At 46.0% G+C, this 21,697-nt stretch overlaps 1 protein-coding gene across 2 annotated transcripts in view; it reads left to right on the plus strand.

Moving 5' to 3' along the window:
• The window catches only part of Cbs (Cystathionine beta-synthase), a 207,102-nt gene that overhangs the window by 111,185 nt on the left and 74,220 nt on the right, over positions 1-21,697 (plus strand). For both annotated transcript variants that reach the window (XM_045768324.2, XM_069312699.1), the window contains exon 2: positions 5,257-5,321. In XM_045768324.2, coding sequence (XP_045624280.1) covers positions 5,257-5,321 — 65 coding nt within the window. The remainder of the gene's footprint in view (positions 1-5,256; positions 5,322-21,697) is intronic.

A 21,697-nucleotide genomic window follows, 5' to 3' on the forward strand; every position in this document is an offset into this window, starting at 1 on the left:
AGACTTTGCTCTAAGATGTCGGTGGTGGTCAGGGTGTGTTGACCTTTGTGGCTTATTGACCCCTTTGGTGGTCACTATAGCCGGCCTGTGGTGGTGCTGGTCACTATAGCCGGCTTGTGGTGGTCACTATAGCCGTCTTGTGGTGGTGCTGGTCACTATAGCCGGCTTGTGCTGCTTGCTGGTCACTATAGCCGGCCTGTGGTGGTGGTGGTGGTCACTATAGCCGGTCTGTGGTGGTGGTGGTCACTATAGCCGGCCTGTGGTGGTGGTGGTGGTCACTATAGCCGGCCTGTGGTGGTGCTGGTCACTATAGCCGGCCTGTGGTGGTGGTGGTGGTCACTATAGCCGGTCTGTGGTGGTGCTGGTCACTATAGCCGGCCTGTGGTGGTGCTGGTCACTATAGCCGGCCTGTGGTGGTGGTGCTGGTCACTATAGCCGGCCTGTGGTGGTGGTGGTGGTCACTATAGCCGGCTTGTGGTGGTCACTATAGCCGGCTTGTGGTGGTGCTGGTCACTATAGCCGGCTTGTGCTGCTTGCTGGTCACTATAGCCGGCCTGTGGTGGTGCTGGTCACTATAGCCGGCCTGTGGTGGTGCTGGTCACTATAACCGGCCTGTGGTGGTGCTGGTCACTATAACCGGCTTGTGCTGCTTGCTGGTCACTATAGCCGGCTTGTGCTGCTTGCTGGTCACTATAGCCGGCTTGTGCTGCTTGCTGGTCACTATAGCCGGCTTGTGCTGCTTGCTGGTCACTATAGCCGGCTTGTGCTGCTTGCTGGTCACTATAGCCGGCTTGTGCTGCTTGCTGGTCACTATAGCCGGCTTGTGCTGCTTGCTGGTCACTATAGCCGGCTTGTGCTGCTTGCTGGTCACTATAGCCGGCTTGTGCTGCTTGCTGGTCACTATAGCCGGCTTGTGCTGCTTGCTGGTCACTATAGCCGGCTTGTGCTGCTTGCTGGTCACTATAGCCGGCTTGTGCTGCTTGCTGGTCACTATAGCCGGCTTGTGCTGCTTGCTGGTCACTATAGCCGGCTTGTGCTGCTTGCTGGTCACTATAGCCGGCTTGTGCTGCTTGCTGGTCACTATAGCCGGCTTGTGCTGCTTGCTGGTCACTATAGCCGGCTTGTGCTGCTTGCTGGTCACTATAGCCGGCTTGTGCTGCTTGCTGGTCACTATAGCCGGCTTGTGCTGCTTGCTGGTCACTATAGCCGGCTTGTGCTGCTTGCTGGTCACTATAGCCGGCTTGTGCTGCTTGCTGGTCACTATAGCCGGCTTGTGCTGCTTGCTGGTCACTATAGCCGGCTTGTGCTGCTTGCTGGTCACTATAGCCGGCTTGTGCTGCTTGCTGGTCACTATAGCCGGCTTGTGCTGCTTGCTGGTCACTATAGCCGGCTTGTGCTGCTTGCTGGTCACTATAGCCGGCTTGTGGTGCTTGCTGGTCACTATAGCCGGCTTGTGGTGCTTGCTGGTCACTATAGCCGGCTTGTGGTGCTTGCTGGTCACTATAGCCGGCTTGTGGTGCTTGCTGGTCACTATAGCCGGCTTGTGGTGCTTGCTGGTCACTATAGCCGGCTTGTGGTGCTTGCTGGTCACTATAGCCGGCTTGTGGTGCTTGCTGGTCACTATAGCCGGCTTGTGGTGCTTGCTGGTCACTATAGCCGGCTTGTGGTGCTTGCTGGTCACTATAGCCGGCTTGTGGTGCTTGCTGGTCACTATAGCCGGCTTGTGGTGCTTGCTGGTCACTATAGCCGGCTTGTGGTGCTTGCTGGTCACTATAGCCGGCTTGTGGTGCTTGCTGGTCACTATAGCCGGCTTGTGGTGCTTGCTGGTCACTATAGCCGGCTTGTGCTGCTTGCTGGTCACTATAGCCGGCTTGTGCTGCTTGCTGGTCACTATAGCCGGTTACTATAGCTGGCTTGGCTTGTGGTGGTGCTTGGTGGTCACTATAGCCGGTCTGTGGTGCTGGTGGTCACTATAGCCGGTCTGTGGTGGTGGTGGTCACTATAGCCGGTCTGTGGTGGTGGTGGTGGTCACTATAGCCGGTCTGTGGTGGTGGTGGTGGTCACTATAGCCGGTCTGTGGTGGTGGTGGTCACTATAGCCGGTCTGTGGTGGTGGTGGTCACTATAGCCGGTCTGTGGTGGTGGTGGTGGTCACTATAGCCGGTCTGTGGTGGTGGTGGTCACTATAGCCGGTCTGTGGTGGTGGTGGTCACTATAGCCGGTCTGTGGTGGTGGTGGTCACTATAGCCGGTCTGTGGTGGTGGTGGTCACTATAGCCGGCCTGTGGTGGTGGTGGTCACTATAGCCGGTCTGTGGTGGTGGTGGTCACTATAGCCGGTCTGTGGTGGTGGTGGTCACTATAGCCGGTCTGTGGTGGTGGTGGTCACTATAGCCGGTCTGTGGTGGTGGTGGTCACTATAGCCGGTCTGTGGTGGTGGTGGTCACTATAGCCGGTCTGTGGTGGTGGTGGTCACTATAGCCGGTCTGTGGTGGTGGTGGTCACTATAGCCGGTCTGTGGTGGTGCTGGTCACTATAGCCGGCTTGTGGTGGTGGTCACTATAGCCGGTCTGTGGTGGTGGTGGTCACTATAGCCGGCCTGTGGTGGTGGTCACTATAGCCGGCTTGTGGTGGTGCTGGTCACTATAGCTGGCTTGTGCTGCTTGCTAGTCACTATAGCCGGTTACTATAGCTGGCTTGGCTTGTGGTGGTGCTGGTCACTATAGCCGGTCTGTGGTGGTGGTGGTCACTATAGACGGTCTGGTGGTGGTGGTCACTATAGCCAGTCTGTGGTGGTGCTGGTCACTATAGCCGGTCTGTGGTGGTGCTGGTCACTATAGCCGGTCTGTGGTGGTGCTGGTCACTATAGCCGGTCTGTGGTGGTGCTGGTCACTATAGCCGGTCTGGTGGTGGTGGTCACTATAGCCGGTCTGTGGTGGTGGTCACTATAGCCGGTCTGTGGTGGTGGTGGTCACTATAGCCGGTCTGTGGTGGTGGTGGTCACTATAGCCGGTCTGTGGTGGTGGTGGTCACTATAGCCGGCTTGTGGTGGTGCTGGTCACTATAGCCGGCCTGTGGTGGTGCTGGTCACTATAGCCGGCCTGTGGTGGTGCTGGTCACTATAGCCGGTCTGGTGGTGGTGCTGGTCACTATAGCCGGTCTGTGGTGGTGCTGGTCACTATAGCCGGCCTGTGGTGGTGCTGGTCACTATAGCCGGCCTGTGGTGGTGCTTGTTGGTCACTATAGCCAGTCTGTGGTGGTGCTGGTCACTATAGCCGGCCCGGCCCGTGGTGGTGCTTGCTGGTCACTACAGCCGGCCCGGCCCGTGGTGCTGCTTGCTGGTCACTATAGCCGGCCCGGCCCGTGGTGCTGCTTGCTGGTCACTATAGCCGGCCCGGCCCGTGGGGCTGCTTGCTGGTCACTACAGCCGGCCCGGCCTGTGGTGCTGCTTGCTGGTCACTACATCTGGCCCAGCCTATGGTGCTGCTTGCTGGTCACTACATCTGGCCCAGCCTGTGGTGCTGCTTGCTGGTCACTACATCTGGCCCAGCCTGTGGTGGTGCTTGCTGGTCACTACAGCCGGCCCGGCCCGTGGGGCTGCTTGCTGGTCACTACATCTGGCCCAGCCTGTGGTGCTGCTTGCTGGTCACTACATCTGGCCCAGCCCGTGGTGGTGCTTGCTGGTCACTACATCTGGCCCAGCCTGTGGTGCTGCTTGCTGGTCACTACATCTGGCCCGGCCCGTGGTGGTGCTTGCTGGTCACTACATCTGGCCCAGCCTGTGGTGCTGCTTGCTGGTCACTACATCTGGCCCAGCCTGTGGTGCTGCTTGCTGGTCACTACATCTGGCCTGGCCCGTGGTGGTGCTTGCTGGTCACTACATCTGGCCCGGCCCGTGGGGCTGCTTGCCGGTCACTACATCTGGCCCAGCCTGTGGTGGTGCTTGCTGGTCACTACATCTGGCCCGGCCTGTGGTGCTGCTTGCTGGTCACTACATCTGGCCCAGCCTGTGGTGCTGCTTGCTGGTCACTACATCTGGCCCGGCCTGTGGTGGTGCTTGCTGGTCACTACATCTGGCCCGGCCTGTGGGGCTGCTTGCTGGTCACTACATCTGGCCCGGCCTGTGGGGCTGCTTGCTGGTCACTACGTCTGGCCCGGCCTGTGGTGCTGCTTGCTGGTCACTACATCTGGCCCAGCCTGTGGTGCTGCTTGCTGGTCACTACATCTGGCCCAGCCTGTGGTGGTGCTTGCTGGTCACTACATCTGGCCCGGCCTGTGGGGCTGCTTGCTGGTCACTACATCTGGCCCAGCCTGTGGTGCTGCTTGCTGGTCACTACATCTGGCCCGGCCTGTGGTGGTGCTTGCTGGTCACTACATCTGGCCCAGCCTGTGGTGCTGCTTGCTGGTCACTACATCTGGCCCAGCCTGTGGTGGTGCTTGCTGGTCACTACATCTGGCCAGCCTGTGGTGCTGCTTGCTGGTCACTACATCTGGCCCAGCCTGTGGGGCTGCTTGCTGGTCACTACATCTGGCCCGGCCTGTGGTGCTGCTTGCTGGTCACTACATCTGGCCCAGCCTGTGGTGCTGCTTGCTGGTCACTACATCTGGCCCGGCCTGTGGTGGTGCTTGCTGGTCACTACATCTGGCCCGGCCTGTGGGGCTGCTTGCTGGTCACTACATCTGGCCCGGCCTGTGGGGCTGCTTGCTGGTCACTACGTCTGGCCCAGCCTGTGGTGCTGCTTGCTGGTCACTACATCTGGCCCAGCCTGTGGTGCTGCTTGCTGGTCACTACATCTGGCCCGGCCTGTGGTGGTGCTTGCTGGTCACTACATCTGGCCCGGCCTGTGGTGGTGCTTGCTGGTCACTACATCTGGCCCGGCCTGTGGTGCTTGCTGGTCACTACATCTGGCCCGGCCTGTGGTGGTGCTTGCTGGTCACTACATCTGGCCCAGCCTGTGGTGCTGCTTGCTGGTCACTACATCTGGCCCAGCCTGTGGGGCTGCTTGCTGGTCACTACATCTGGCCCAGCCTGTGGTGCTGCTTGCTGGTCACTACATCTGGCCCAGCCTGTGGTGCTGCTTGCTGGTCACTACATCTGGCCCAGCCTGTGGTGCTGCTTGCTGGTCACTACATCTGGCCCAGCCTGTGGGGCTGCTTGCTGGTCACTACAGTTGATGTAACCTGACCCTAGTAACCAGTAGGACTGACTGCGTATTACCTTAACATTCAGTTGTTAATGTTTTTCGTGTTCTCTTTCAGACGACTCGTGCTGCTCCCTCCACTCCTCCTCCAGCCATGTCTGCGATGGACTACACCTACAATCGGTAAGTGAGCAATATTAAAGTAGACAAGTTTACTATCAATTTTCTTACGAACAGATTACGAAATGTCGGCAAATAAAAACTTCAATCTTGACCATTTAAGCCAAGTACCGTACTGAGTTGTGTACATTCTAATGCCAGCATTTGACATTTACCCAAATCCAACAACTGTTTTGATAATGCCCTGCTAAATCCAACATTCTTTTTACTCCTTTTTAGTACTTTTTAAACATCAGCTGGAAAAGATTATAAAGGCAAATAGGGGGAGGGGAGGACCTTCCACAAGCTACCGGCTTCCTGTCCTCAAGGCCACTAGTTATGGCTCTCGGGTAAATCGAATACGAGAACAGTTATAAGCTCAGTTTCGTTTCATAAGGTAAACAGAATTTACCTTGCACCTGTGCTGTTCTTCATCCTACCTGAAGACTTGCATAAATATGTGCCACAGATTCATGTCATCCTTCGCTGTTTACACTAAAATAAGTATGACAATTTACCCAGGAAATGATGCTTACAAAATTCAATGACAAAGTCTTTCAGTTGTCAATTGAAAATGTGATATTATCTTGATGATTTCGGGGCTTTAGTGTCCCCGCGGCCCGGTCCTCGACCAGGGCTCCACCCCCAGGAAGCCCGTGACAGCTGACTAACACCCAGGTACCTATTTTGCTGCTAGGTAACAAGGGCATAGGGTGAAAGAAACTCTGCCCATTGTTTCTCGCCGGCGCCCGGGATTGAACCCAGGATCACAAGTCCAGCGTGCTGTCCGCTCGGCCGACCGTTCACTGGGGACAAATTCCAATTACTGTTGTTGACCAGACCACACACTAGAAATTGAAGGGACGACGACGTTTCGGTCCGTCCTGGACCATTCTCAAGTCGATTCTCAATCGACTTGAGAATGGTCCAGGACGGACCGAAACGTCGTCGTCCCTTCAATTTCTAGTGTGTGGTCTGGTCAACATACTTCAGCCACGTTATTGTGACTCATCGCCTCCAATTACTGTTCTTTGCTTCGGTACAGGAAAAATTGAAACCTAAAGTACAGTATGGGATGCAAGATAGACATCCTCAGAATTGTGCATGCAATTAACAACCTTTGAATAATAATGCCAGAAGGTCTAACTTTTAGAGATTACAATGAAGCAAACACTGCAACAGCCAGAAGAATTGATAGTCTGAATAATGAGAACCCTCAAAACAAGGATTGCCATGCCCAACCACTTGGGTTGGACAGTAGTGACGGTTTCGCTCCATGCAGATCGGCGTTCAATCCCCGACCGTCCAAGTCACTTGGCATCTGTCCTTCCTCCTGTCCCATTCCAAGTGCTATATAGTCATAATGTTTGGCACTTTATTTTTTTTAACTGCATAACACCAAAGTTGGTACTCTTCAAAACACTGATGCTATCTTGTATGGAATGTTCAGTTCTCGCTGTCAGGGTGCCTGACAGCTGAGTGGACAGCGCTTCGGATTCGTAGTCCTGAGGTTCCAGGATCGATCCCCGGTGGAGGCGGAGACAAATGGGCAAAATGTTTTTTTTCACCCTGATGCTCCTGTTCACCTAGCAGTAAATAGGTACCCGAGTTAAACAGCTGCTACGGGCTGTTTCCTGGATGGTGTGTAACAAAAAGGAGGCCTGGTCGAGGACCGGGCCGCGGGGATGCTTAAGCCCCGAAATCATCTCAAGATAACCTCGCATCCTTTTTAAAGGCAATTGAGATTGCAGAGTTGGAAGATGTGTAGAGAAACTACTGCAATCAGTCACACATTTAAACTTCTGGGACAAACTCAGAGCACTTACTCTACTTTTTTTATTAAATTTCTTGTAATAAAGATTGGAAAGATATTGTAATATACATGTGCAAGATACTAGGATAGCATCCAAATCTACACAATAAAATTACAACATACTGTATTGCAGTGAGAGAATCAATAATCCATCTCAAATTGCCTTTTAACTGATCCATCAAAAATGGATCTAAATTTTACAAACCACCGCTAATGTTCAAATTACATGATTTTGTAATCTGTATTAAAACAGATTCAATAATGTTCCTATTGAAAGGGATTTTACAATTCGTTAATGAAGAAGCTGCAGTGAGAGAAATGGTAGAAAGTTTGAAATAAACCCAATCAAAAGTTTGTGTATTATAGGTACAATTAGAGAATATAACACAAACATCAGAAACCCATGACTTGTCAGTCTCCTGCCAGAAATATAATAAATGTCACTGGATATTGATTGAAAGCTTTCAAGAGAAGGGACATGTTTCTACTTGTGACCAGTTCATTTTTTTTTTGGCAGGGAGGGGGGCTGCGAAGTCTCGATCACCTTGAGGGTTTTTATTGGCTGCAAGGCCTCGATCACCTTGAGGGGTTTCTCAGGCCGCGATGCCTCAATCATCTTGAGGAATCCCTTGGCTGCGATGCCTCGATCACCTTGAGGAATCCCACGGTCCGTGATGCCTCCATCACCTTGAGGAATCCCATGGTCTGCGATGCCTCGATCACCTTGAGGAATCCCTCGGCCTGCGATGCCTCGACACCTTGAGGAATCCCTCGGTCCGCAATGCCTCGACACCTTGAGGAATCCCTCGGTCCGCAATGCCTCGATCACCTAGAGGAATCCCTCGGTCCACAATGCCTCGATCACCTTGAGGAATCCCTCGGTCCGCAATTCCTCCATCACCTTGAGGAATCCCTCGGTCCGCGATGCCTCCATCACCTTGAGGAATCCCTCGGTCCGCAATGCCTCGACACCTTGAGGAATCCCTCGGTCCGCAATGCCTCGATCACCTTGAGGAATCCCTCGGTCCGCAATGCCTCAATCACCTTGCGGAATCCCTCGGTTCACGATGCCTCGATCACCTTGCAGAATCCCTCGGCCCGCGATGCCTCGATCACCTTGAGGAATCCCTCGGCCCGCGATGCCTCGATCACCTTGAGGAATCCCTCGGCCCGCGATGCCTCGATCACCTTGAGGAATCCCTCGGCCCGCGATGCCTCGATCACCTTGAGGAATCCCTCGGCCCGCGATGCCTCGATCACCTTGAGGAATCCCTCGGCCCGCGATGCCTCGATCACCTTGAGGAATCCCTCGGCCCGCGATGCCTCGATCACCTTGAGGAATCCCTCGGCCCGCGATGCCTCGATCACCTTGAGGAATCCCTCGGCCCGCGATGCCTCGATCACCTTGAGGAATCCCTTGGCTTGCGATGCCTCGTTTAATTGCATTGCTCGGCTAAGATAGGTGATGCCCATAAAACATGTAGGGACCAGATGATAGGTGTTCCAGAAAGGAAAACTTTGATACTAAAAATTTGACAATAGAAGCCATACAAGTATACTTGCCTGATCATGAATGCCTCGGTAATATTTTACTTCCCAGTGCAGGATTATCAAAATTTTTTGATTTTCATAAATGGACTGAAATCCATTTCAGTCCAATGGAGACTGGCCACAGCTTTTAATTTTAATAATGGTTTTTAATTATAATTTTTGTTATAAATACTGTACTGTACTCTACAAGATTTGTCATTAATTTATATTTTTTCATATTTCGGTTTTTGTATTTTATTTTATGAATTAGTGCCAATTTCCTCAGTTATAGTAAATTGATATTTTAATCATTTAATCTTATAAATGACTGCTGAAGTTCATAGTGTAATTTACATGAATTTACCCGAGGGCCACTAATGCTAGTGGCCTTGACGAGGATAGGAAGCCGATGGCTTGTCAGGTTCCCCCCTCCCCCTATTTGCCTTGATCTTTTCCAGTAGGATTTAAAAATTTAACCGGTTTGGCATTAATGGCTTTGGCGGGTAGACGGTGCCATGAGTTTACAACCCTGTGGGTGAAAAAGAATCTCCTTATGCAGACGAGGAGTCACAATAACGTGGCTGAAATATGTTGACCAAACCACACACTAGAAAGTGAAGGGACGACGACATTTCGGTCCGTCCTGGACCCTTCTCAAGTCGATTGTGAATAAAGTCAATTCACAATCGACTTGAGAATGGTCCAGGATGGACCGAAACGTCGTCGTCCCTTCACTTTCTAGTGTGTGGTTTGGTCAACAAGCATCTGTTCTCAGTGTTACAATGTATGTTGTTGAGCTTGAAACCATTGCTCCTTGTTTGTTACATCTGACCTTTTGAAGAAATTGCTTGGATCCACATCCTCCAACTTGGTCAATATTCTAAAAGCTTCAATGAGATCTGTCCTTTCGTGCCTGGTTTGTAGTGTTGTTAGTCCTGTGGTTCTCAACTGTTCCCGATATGCAAGTAGATTTGGCTCTGGAATGATTTTTATTTTCTGGGGCTACACTTTATTTAGAGCAGCTATGTCCTTCTAAAGATGGTCTCCATGGTTGGATATAGTAATCCTTGCACCAGACTGACATATTGCACCAGTATACTGATGCCAGTTACTGATATACCAGTGACTGCACCAGAGATTTATACAATTGAATCACTGCCTTATTTTTCCTTAGTCAAAGGTACGCTTTATTTTTTTAGGGGTTGGTTAGCATTTTTGACTGTTGCTCTGACCTGTTGTGCAACTTTCAGCGAGTGGTAGATTTTGTCCCCAAGGTCCTTTCCTTCAAAAATCCTCTGCAATGTAATGTTATTAATTTGGTCGTTGTAGAGTGGGTTGCTATGCCCTACATGCAGGGTCATTTGCCAGTCTTCTGACCATTTGTCATTCTTGTAGATCTCTTTGTAAGGCATCAATATTATCATTTCCTAATTTACCCAAAAATCTTCGTCATCTGCAAATTTGAGGTTTGAAATACAGTGGTACCTCGGAACACGAGTGTCCCTGTATGCGAATTTTTTGGAATACGAGCAGGATTTCCTCGGAAGGCGAGGGTTACCTCGGGACACGAGTTTGTTGATACGTGTACAGGCCGACTAGCGCATGGTGGCACGGCGATCACGCCTCAGTTTACCAGTGTCTCGCGCCCAGTGACTATCCCACCTGAATTCTTGACAAGGATTTACAGTTTTTTTGTCGTTTTTTTGGCCATTTGAGCATAAAAGTTGTCATTATATATCTCGCCATGGGTCTCAAGAAAGCCATTGGCAAAGTTCAACCTAAGAAAATAGCTGTGAGTAGAGGCAGTAGAGGATGTCCCTTCTTGATTAAGAAAATGTGTGAAGTATAGGAAGAACTGCAAAGTTTTGTTGAAAAAACTCACCCAGATAAAGCTGTAGCAGGCCGTTGCATTGACCTTTTAAATGACAATGTGATGTCTTAACACTTTCGCGCTTTAGATTAGAGATAACTCGTCGCCGTTTTTTCTTACGATTCCGCATAACAGCCTACTTTTCTCGTCCATCGAAAAAATATTTCTATAAATTCCATTTTTTAACCGAAATGGATGGGGATACTCTCAGATTATATACGTTTTGTAGAGAATTTATTTGCGAATTTTTTGGTACCAGAATGAATATTATATCACAAACTTCTATGAGTAAAAAAAAAAAAAAAAAAAAAAGTATGTTTGGGGGTGTGGCGGGCGTGTGGCAGTGGGTTCCCTTTAGCCGTTGATATATCCAACACGTGGGAAATATTTGTATGTGTTATGTATATGTCTGTGTAGGGAATTTTACTGCGATCACTGTCATACAAATTATAAAATGTTTCAACAAGTATAAACATGACAAACATCAAACGAACGAAAACAATGCGTTCGTTTCTGCCGCGAACGCATACTGAGCACCGTGGTTCTATATTTGGCGCTTCTCTTACACATGCTTTGTACAAATGTTATACATTTCATCTTATGGAAAATTTTATTGCAAACACATTGGTATAAAAAAGAAATAAGTACATAGAAAAGTAGGGTCAGGAAATGTATAAATGTATAAACTTTCCAAGCATGATTTCCCCCGTGTTTTCGCCAGTGCACTCGCGGCTAACTACTCTCCACTTCACACACTCTTGCGGGTGGGCAATTACCTATATTAAACATTCATATGCATATGTCCGTGTAGAGAATTTTATTGCGATTCCAATGATACCAAAATTAGCGATGTAGGACAACTGTAGGCTTCGCAACCATTAAGAGAGTGGAAACATTTTGTTGCTGTTTGGCGCTCTCGGCGAGTGATCTGCATAGTTTTTTATTTGGTGTTGATACTCCTTATGCTTGGGCGGCATTTTATAGGTATGCTCTTATAGACAATTTCATTGCGAACACAGTGATACCAAATTTAAATACGTGCGCCTTCAATTATTGTCAGGACAGTCAAAAGAGTGTACACTTTTTCGGTCTTACCGCGAAGGCGCGCGAAGTGCTGAAAGCATCTGGGGTATTGACTTTTTTTGAGCGCCGAGAGCGCGAAAGTGTTAATACAGACAAGTGTTAAAATGTAGGGAAAAACAAGTGTCTTTAGACAGATTCTTAGTAAAACAAGCAAGTCCTAGTGGTATGCAGGCAAAATGTGCCAGTAATTACCTAAGTGTAATTACCTAAGTGTAGTTACAGGATGAGAGCTACGCTCGTGGTGTCCCGTCTTCCCAGCACTCTTTGTCATATAACGCTTTGAAACTACTGACGGTCTTGGCCTCCACCACCTTCTCACTTAACTTGTTCCAACCGTCTACCACTCTATTTGCGAAGGTGAATTTTCTTATATTTCTTCGGCATCTGTGTTTAGCTAGTTTAAATCTATGACCTCTTGTTCTTGAAATTCCAGGTCTCAGGAAGTCTTCCCTGTCGATTTTATCAATTCCTGTTACTATTTTGTATGTAGTGATCATATCACCTCTTTTTCTTCTGTCTTCTAGTTTTGGCATATTTAATGCTTCTAACCTCTCCTCGTAGCTCTTGCCCTTCAGTTCTGGGAGCCACTTAGTAGCATGTCTTTGCACCTTTTCCAGTTTGTTGATGTGCTTCTTAAGATATGGGCACCACACAACAGCTGCATATTCTAGCTTTGGCCTAACAAAAGTCATGAACAATTTCTTTAGTATATCGCCATCCATGTATTTAAATGCAATTCTGAAGTTAGAAAGCATAGCATAGGCTCCTTGCACAATATTCTTTATGTGGTCCTCAGGTGATAGTTTTCTATCTAGAACCACTCCTAGATCTCTTTCTTTATCAGAATTCTTTAAAGATTTCTCACATAATATATAGGTTGTGTGGGGTCTATGTTCTCCTATTCCACATTCCATAACATGACATTTATTAACATTAAATTCCATTTGCCAAGTGGTGCTCCATATACTTATTTTGTCCAGGTCTTCTTCAAGGGCATGACAGTCATCTAAATTTCTTATCCTTCCTATTATCTTAGCATCATCAGCAAACATGTTCATATAATTCTGTATACCAACTGGTAGATCATTTATGTACACAATAAACATCACTGGTGCAAGAACTGAACCCTGTGGTACTCCACTTGTGACATTTCTCCATTCCGATACATTGTCTCTGATTACTGCCCTCATTTTTCTATCAGTCAGAAAATTTTTCATCCATGATAGAAGCTTACCTGTCACCCCTCCAATATTTTCCAGTTTCCAGAACAACCTCTTATGTGGAACTCTGTCGAAAGCCTTTTTTAGGTCCAGATAGATGCAGTCAACCCAACCATCTCTTCCTGTAATATCTCTGTGGCTCGATCATAGAAACTGAGTAAATTCGATACACAGGATCTTCCAGATCGAAAACCATACTGTCTGTCTGATATTATATCATTTCTCTCTAGGTGTTCTACCCATTTAGTTTTGATTAGTTTTTCCAATACTTTCACTATTACACTTGTCAATGATACAGGTCTATAATTGAGGGGGTCTTCCCTGCTGCCACTTTTGTAGATTGGAACTATGTTAGCCTGTTTCCACCCGTCTGCTACGATTCCTGTACACAGGGATGCCTGAAAGATCAGGTGAAGTGGAATGCTGAGCTCAGATGCACATTCTCTCAGAACCCATGGTGAAACGCCATCTGGGCCAGCTGCTTTGTTCTTACCGAGCTCCTTGAGCATTTTTTCCACTTCGTCTCTAGACACCTCTATGTGTTCTATGTTGTTCTCTGGAATTCTTATTGTATCTGGTTCCCTAAAGATTTCATTTTGTACAAACACACTTTGGAACTTTTCGTTTAGTGTTTCACACATTTCCTTTTCATCTTCCGTGAATCTATTTCCCATTTTCAACCTCTGAATATTATCCTTTACCTGCAATTTGTTGTTTATGAATTTATAGAATAGACCTGGTTCTGTTTTACATTTGTCCGCAATCCCTTTTTCAAAATTTCTTTCTGCCTCTCTCCTCACTGCTGTGTAGTTGTTTCTCGCATCTTTGTATCGCTGGTATGTTTGGGGGTTCGGCCTCTTCCTGTATTGATTCCATTTTTGTGTCTTTCGGTCTCTAGCCCTCTCGCAATTTCTATTGAACCAATCCTGTTTCCTAGTTCTGCATCTCTGTTTTGGTATAAATTTTTTTGTGCGTTTATCATATATTTCACAAAACTTGACATACATCTCATTCACTTCCTTGCCTAGCATCAAGTCTGTCCAATTATACTCACTAAAAAAATTTCTAAGGTCACCATAATGTCCTCTCCTGAAGTCTGGTTTTTCAACTGCTTCAACCTCCTTATTTTCTTCCAGCTTATAACGCATTGCATACTTTATTCCCAAAAAGACATGGTCACTTTTACCCAAGGGAGGAAGGTACTGAATGTCAAATATCTCTTCCTCCTTCCTGGTAAATATCAAATCTAGCATGGAGGGAACGTCCCCTTCCCTCATCCTCGTAGCTTGTTTAACATGTTGATACAAGAATGTTTCCAGGATGAGGTCTACAAATTTACAGGTCCAAAAATCTTCTGTTTTAGCTTCATATGCTTCCCAGTCTATGGATTTCAAGTTGAAGTCACCGACTATCAACAGTCGTGATCTATCGTTATCCGCTCTCGCTATAATCTCTCTCATTATTGTTATAAGACCTTCACGTTTACTATCTAGCTCCTCCTTTGACCATGTGCTGCTTGGCGGTGGACTATATGCATTTATCATCATTAGTTTATCATCCTCATAGCAGATCTCTAGTGCTATTATGTCAACTTCTTGTGGATTGGCAGTCATTATTTCCTTCACCTTTAGGTGTTCTTTCACCAGCACAGCAACGCCACCGCCTTTCCTAATTTTTCTGTCCCGTCTCCAAATTGAGTAGCCCCTCGGGAATATGACCTCATTTAAAATTACATCTTCAAGTTTTGTCTCCGTGAGTGCAACAATGTCTGGTGTCTGCAGCTGTATTACATCACTTAACTCCAGTATCTTCGATCTTACTCCATCTATGTTGGTGTATGCAATCTTCAGGAACTTGTTCCCCCTCTCCTTATTCTTCACTCCCCCTCTCTCTATTGATTTTGTTGGTTTGCCTTTATGTACCACTTTACTGGTTTGCCTACCCCTATCACTTTGTAGAAAAAAGAATTTATTTCTTCTTCATTCCTGCTCTCATTTAAATGTTTTGCCTCGGCGAGGTTCAGTTTCAGCTTCTCTCTATCTTCTTTTGAAAGATCTCGTCTTAACGACTACCCTTTCCCATCCTCATCCCTTTGCAATTTTCTAGCATTCCTTAGTACTTCTTCCATCTGTTTGGCACCGTTTAGGGTGATCCTCAAAGGTCGATCTTTCCCTTTTACGTACCTGCCTATTCTCCTGTAGTCGCACACATTCTCTCTGTTTGTAAGACCTTCCACGAGGCCAACAATTTTATCTACTACTTTAGCTTCTTCTACAGCTCTTTCTGACCTAGATGTTATCGCCTTTTCTTTGCAGCCAAAAATGATCAGGGACTTACTCCGATCAACTGTGTTTTGCACCAACTTCGGGTTAGATGCCAATTCTTTTCTCACTTCCAGCCTAATGTTTGTTTTATCTTGGTTGCTGCAGTGTTTGACTTCCTTTACTGCTTCTTCTATTTTTTCCTTCTCCTTGGCCACTTGTGCATAAGTGAGTTGCATATCTTTCTTGCACTGTTCTATTCCCTGTGTAACTTCCTCCATCTGTGCTGACAAAAGCTGTTTCTCCTGTTGAATTTCCTTGCCTAACCTATTGTAGTCATTTATGTTTAAATTTACTTTAACTTCTTCCAAAGCTATTTTTAAGAGTTTATTTTCTTCTTCCATGGCTTTGCAATTTGTTTCCAATTGATTCTTATCCTTGCGCAAGTCTTTCACTAAACCCTCAAGACATAAAACTTTGCTATTCAAATGGTCATTACTTTCTTTCAATTTACTAATTATTTCTACATGAGAGTTCACTATAGTATCTAAATTTACCAACTTGTTGTGTAGACTGCTAATATCAATGCTTTCTTCATTGAATCCTACAAAATCAAGCTCTGTTTTGTTTTTCCCCTTGCCAGTGGCCATCTTGAATGTTCTTCTCTGCACTGTAAACACTAGGGCAACTTTTTCTCATCCGATTTTTCACTTCCCTTAGCACTTTCCTGTTATCTCACCTATTTTTCAAGAGCACTATACCTTTATGTTCTCTGGGACACCACTCACTACCATCAACCTGTACTACAATACTTAGGATTGTTGAAATATGCTGGAGCTCCTCTGCTGCAAGTGTTGACCCTAGGGGTGTCACCTTTTGCCAGTGTGTGCATACCAGTGAAGTCCTCACTGCCTGATGTTATAATGGAAGGAGACTCCCCTTCCAAACAGTAACCTCTCCTCCTCCCTCCTCCTCACATCTTCCATACACCAACAACAGTCCTCAGCAAGGGTAAGTAATAACTTGAACATAGTTTTGTAGGTTTATTTAGATGAATTAGGTATAAAAATTTAGTTTGATGTGGGGTTTTTGGGATAGTCAGGAACGGATTAATTCATTTCCCATTATTTCTTATGGGGAAATTAGCTTCGGAATACGAGTTTTCGGAATACGAGCCGTCTCCAGGAACAAATTAAACTCTTAAACTGAGGTACCCCTGTATTGTCATTGACAAAGAGTTGGCTCCAAAATGGACGCCCCCCACTTACCACATTTCTCAATTCAGATTCATTCCCATAAAGCACAACCCTTTTTCTTTGTTTCAACCATTGTTTTATCCATTCTAGTATTCTACCATTTATTCCATGTGCTTCTGTAACTTCTTACCACTCTTTCATGGGGTACCTTATTAAAGGCTTTAGCAAAATCCATTTATACTACTTCCACCGGAAGTCCTTTGAGTAGCTGGTGACCGTTTCCAAAAATGTGAGCAGGTTAGTGGGACAGGATCTATTTTTAACAAACCCATGTTGTGTTGATTTTACAAGATTGTTCACTGAAAGATGGTGGATGATTCCTGCCTGTGGATTCTCCATGAGCTTGTAGCTGTGTGATGTCAAGCTGATTGGACGGTACTTTTCTGCTGAGCTCTTTCTGCCTTTTTTGAAAATAGGGGTGACATTTGCACATTTCCTAACTAGGGGAATTATCACTGGGTCCAGAGATTTTGGGAACAGTAGTTTCAGAGGTAGGCTTAGTTCTTTTGCCAGTTCCTTTGACTTTGGATTGGATTCCATCCACACCTGGGGCTTTTGAGTCTTTTAGTTTCTCAATGCTTTTCCCGATTGTCACATCTTGAGGTCATCTTGAGATGATTTCGGGGCTTTAGTGTCCCCGCGGCCCGGTCCTCGACCAGGTCTCCACCCCCAGGAAGCAGCCCGTGACAGCTGACTAACACCCAGGTACCTATTTTACTGCTAGGTAACAGGGGCATAGGGTGAAAGAAACTGCCCATTGTTTCTCGCCGGCGCCTGGGATCGAACCCGGGACCACAGGATCACAAGTCCAGCGTGCTGTCCGACCGGCTCCCGACATGTTATGGGCATATCCCTAAATGTATTTTCTTCACCTTCAAACATTTGTGTGGGGGATGGGAGGTCATCTAACCTTTCTAGTGTGAACACTGATGTAAAATAGTCATTCGGTGTGTTTACTGTCCTTTTATCGTCCATTATAACTAGGTTAGTCTCATTTCAAGTCCTACAGAGTCCTTTTTTGGGTGGGGGGGGGGGGGTTGCTACTTGTATAGGCATAGAATAATTTCAGATCTTTCTTTGTGTTAGGGAATTTTTTTTTTTTCTTTTTTCTGCACTGATTTCCTGGGAGGCTGAGTTTAGTGGCCTTCTATATATGTATATCGTAATCAATGATGTTCATCGTTGATTTATACGTTCTCCAGGGGGTTTTGTTTAGTTATCAGTGCTTGTTTTGCTACCCGTGTCATCTACGCAGTTCCATTTTTCTTTTCTTTCTTCTATTAGTTACTTTCTTGATGTATGTGGTTTTTTGCTGGATAGTAGAGAATACACAATTGATGACTTCAGCAGTTTATTGAGTAAAGTAACAAGTCGTATATCTGGCCTGCCGAGGTCCCACCTAACTCTGGTCTGTGTGAATACTGACATGTCACCAGAACGGCTAGTACCAGCTTTCTGTGGAGAATGACGTCGGAGGCTTACTCGACTGTGATTGGCTATATCCCAATCGTCGTACAATTTGAGTACTAACATTCCTCCTATTTGGCACATACTTTTGAACAAGTTCTGTGATCTTGAAATTTTGCCATGATGCCTCGCTATCAGCTTCCTCCAGATGTTTTGCATTTCCTCTCATTCCTGGTCTCCTCGATGGCAATCTACAAATTCATCATGTATCTTTATGTGGGTTTCTATATTCTTCGTCCATCTTAAAATATTGTGATCACACGAGGGGATCACATTGGGATCAGATCACATCTCAAGACATCATCTCAAGATAAGACATTAGGTAATGTACCTAAACCAGTGAATCAACCTGTGAAAATTTGGAAAAGCTTGCATAAAACAGTACAATTTGCCATCTTTTTTTTTTTTATTTGAGTAAAGTAATTTAAATGTTTTAAAATTACATTAATTATACAATGAGGTATTTTGAATAACTTTTATTAACTTTATTTAAATCGGCATTGAATGTAATGAAATGCCAATTTCTTGTAGTCCTTGTGGCTCTCCGAAGCCATCTCATCCCAGTACTGTTTCACATTAGTTGCACGAGTTCTGGTTGGTTTACTGGGGGAGAGTCAGAACCTGGCCCTCTGAGGCATGAAGGTGAGGGGATTTTTATCACTCACTGGGAAAGATCCTGAAAGGCAGTGAAGCTTTACAGACAACTCAGAAAACGAACCATCAAAATGGCCAAATAGAATTACGAATTATTTATTATAAACAATTGTTTAACTGTAAATTAGCTCAAACCTTTAGTACTGATAGCCACTACCACACGGCCTGTTGCCCCAGCACATAGCCGGCTCCAAAGTCAGTTCGAAGTTGATGGGCTATGAACGGACAAACCTGGTAGACTGAGAGAGGAAGACAGGGAGCCACCAGGGCTCTACCAGAAAGAGGTGTTTTCATTACATTTGGTGCTGGCTTCCTGGGAGGATTACCTTGGTGGCTGGCTCCCTGAGGCTCACTAATCACAGAGAACAGGGAGGAAGAGAGGTATAGCAAGTACAGTTCTGAACAAGAGACCATGAGCCGGGAAACTGAGCCCGTGTCACAATGTACTGATTGGGACCAGGGGGCATTAATGTAAGACCACGCTGCTAAGACCCTGTTTGACATCCAAAACCCCTAAGCCCAAATATCAACCCTGATAATGTTAGAGAAAACGGCACAAACACTGCATATTTATGGACATAAAGAGTCCGAGGGAAGACTGCAGGTTGGCTAGCTTTCTTGACATTCAAAGTACAGTTGACTTTGTTCTCAATCCACATTCAGGGATCCTAGTTTGATTCCCAGGTAGGACAAATGATTGGGCATGTTTCCTTTGACCTAATGGCTCTGTTTGCTTAACAGTAAATAGATACTGTACTTGGAAGTTAGGCAACTGTTTTGGGGTACAGAGCACCACTTGGTTTCCGAACCCCTTGGGGACGAGACCCGTCGGTTAACATGCAAGTTCGTATACGAGAAATGGAGAAAAAAAAATAGAAAAATGTATGAAAAAACTCTAGGGGAAAAATCGGCAGGTTCATAGCGTAAATGCGACCGTATTTTGTTTGTACTCACCAATAATTGAAGTCCTGATCCGCTTATGTTGATGATCGATGTTGATGAAGCATAGTTATTTACATGGAAGAGGTGGTGGTGGATGTTGAAGTTGTTGGGTTAACTGGGTCAACATGCAATGAGTCAGGTGCAGGTGATGCAATGCGAGCTTTCTTGGAAGCCATTGCAAAAGACTCTTTAATTGACATTTGTTTCATTCCCTTGGCTCTTATTTTTAAAAACTTCATATACAAATTGTACCGACTCCTCATGTCCTTAGTTTCATACTCGCTGTAACTTTTGAGTAATTTTCATTGCTTGGTGAAATTCACGCACCTTTTCCACGAGCAGCCAGCCTGCCACTGGCTTCTTCGTCACCTCACGTCTCTGTTTGTACCACTCCCACACTGCGTTATCAACATTCCACCTTTGCTTTACTTACTACCTTTCTATTTTGTATTGCCTTATCACTTTCACTTTTAGAGAAATAGTAACAAATTATAGGTTTAGCCTTAAGATCACCAAAAACGGTACTTTTACTAATGCCATATTCAGAGCACACGACACTTCTCGGGACACCGCTCTCCACCTTAATTATTTCAACTTCTCAAATGTCATCACTGACCTCTTTCTTTCATGTAACCCGCTTGTAGATGCTTTCACTGACACAATGCGTGCATTTGGAGTCGACACGGTGCACGGATGTTCCTTGATTGTGCTGATATGTAAAACAGTCACTGAATGAACACTCCAGTCTTGTGACAACTTCAAACAATGGGAACAATAGGCCGTGAATCTGTGACATCACAGGGTAGCAGGCACCAGAGTGGTAGCACCTGACACGGTCAGTGGGCAAACTAAACCATCGCCCACCCACCACCACGGGCTGCTTGGCAGACCGCTTCCTCCCCCGAACTTGGTTCGTGTAGGGTAACCCCAACATCCGCCGGCATGAAGCTTGGCGGACTACTTCCTACCCGAACTTAGTTTGTGTAGCGTGACTCCCCAACCCTCGGAAAAAAGGGCCTGGTAGCCTGGTGGATAGCGCGCAGGACTCGTAATTCTGTGGCGCGGGTTCGATTCCCGCACGAGGCAGAAACAAATGGGCAAAGTTTCTTTCACCCTGAATGCCCCTGTTACCTAGCAGTAAATAGGTACCTGGGAGTTAGTCAGCTGTCACGGGCTGCTTCCTGGGGGTGGAGGCCTGGTCGAGGACCGGGCCGCGGGGACACTAAAAAGCCCCGAAATCATCTCAAGATAACCTCAAGAAGAAGATAACCCCAATAAAAAAACTGGAAGTTTTGGATAACTGAAGTTCGGGAACCAAGTGGTGCTCTGTACCATGTTGTGGCCCCCTGAATAACTGCACTATTCAGAGGGGTGATAATTTAAAAAAAAAAAAAAAAAAAAAAAAAAAAAAAAAGACATTCCCAGTGCTGCTACATTTACTGACATTTCAAATACGCCAGCACTCTCAGTAAGGAATCGCCCAGACGTATTTAATTGTGGGGAAGTAGTATCATGTTACTGATATTCTAACTACAGGCTCAAGGCGCTTGCTTGTCGTCATGTGCTCTCCCAGACAGCTATGTGACTCGATCTTTCCTCACGATACTCTGGTGGTGTTTTAAACGGTTCCATTGTAATCTGTCAAGAGTATTTAATTGGTAGGTCGAAGTTTATCACCTTTCTCAATCAAAACATTACAAGAGACAAGAGGAAACAATTTAATAAAACGAACATTTAATATAAAGAAATACAATAAATAATTAAATACGATGAGTACAAAATTAAGTCCTGAAACCAGCATTCTCAACAACAAGAAGTCATAGATTCATTCTAAGGAAACAAAGGTGCCAACAAAAATATTAGTTTACTTTGCTTCAAAGGTTTTACTCGGAAACAAATGCACGAAGGTGGTTTTCTAGGTAAGTTAGTGAGGATTGGAGATGTGAGGATTGAACATTGAAGATCTATAAATTAGTGAGGATTGAAGATTGAAGCTCTGCTAAAAAAAGGCTAATAAGTGAAAATTTCTTAATTTAGAACAAGAAAATGAAGAGCTCAAGAACCAGGTAAAGACTATTAAACAGTTTCTTGCAGCAGGATAAGGAAATTACCAGCTTGACTGAGAAGGTAAGGAAATGGGAAGGACAAATCAAGGATCTAGAGAAGGAATGAGACATGGAAATTAAAGAAAAACAAAGATATAGATATGGACAAGAATTTAAGAGAAACTGTACAGATCAGCCAAAAGATAGGCAAGGAATTTCTAAAAGAAAATCCATGGACAACTCAAATGAAAGAAGTTCG

Source organism: Procambarus clarkii, chromosome 73 (assembly GCF_040958095.1).
Source record: "Procambarus clarkii isolate CNS0578487 chromosome 73, FALCON_Pclarkii_2.0, whole genome shotgun sequence".
Classification (NCBI taxonomy): domain Eukaryota; kingdom Metazoa; phylum Arthropoda; class Malacostraca; order Decapoda; family Cambaridae; genus Procambarus; species Procambarus clarkii.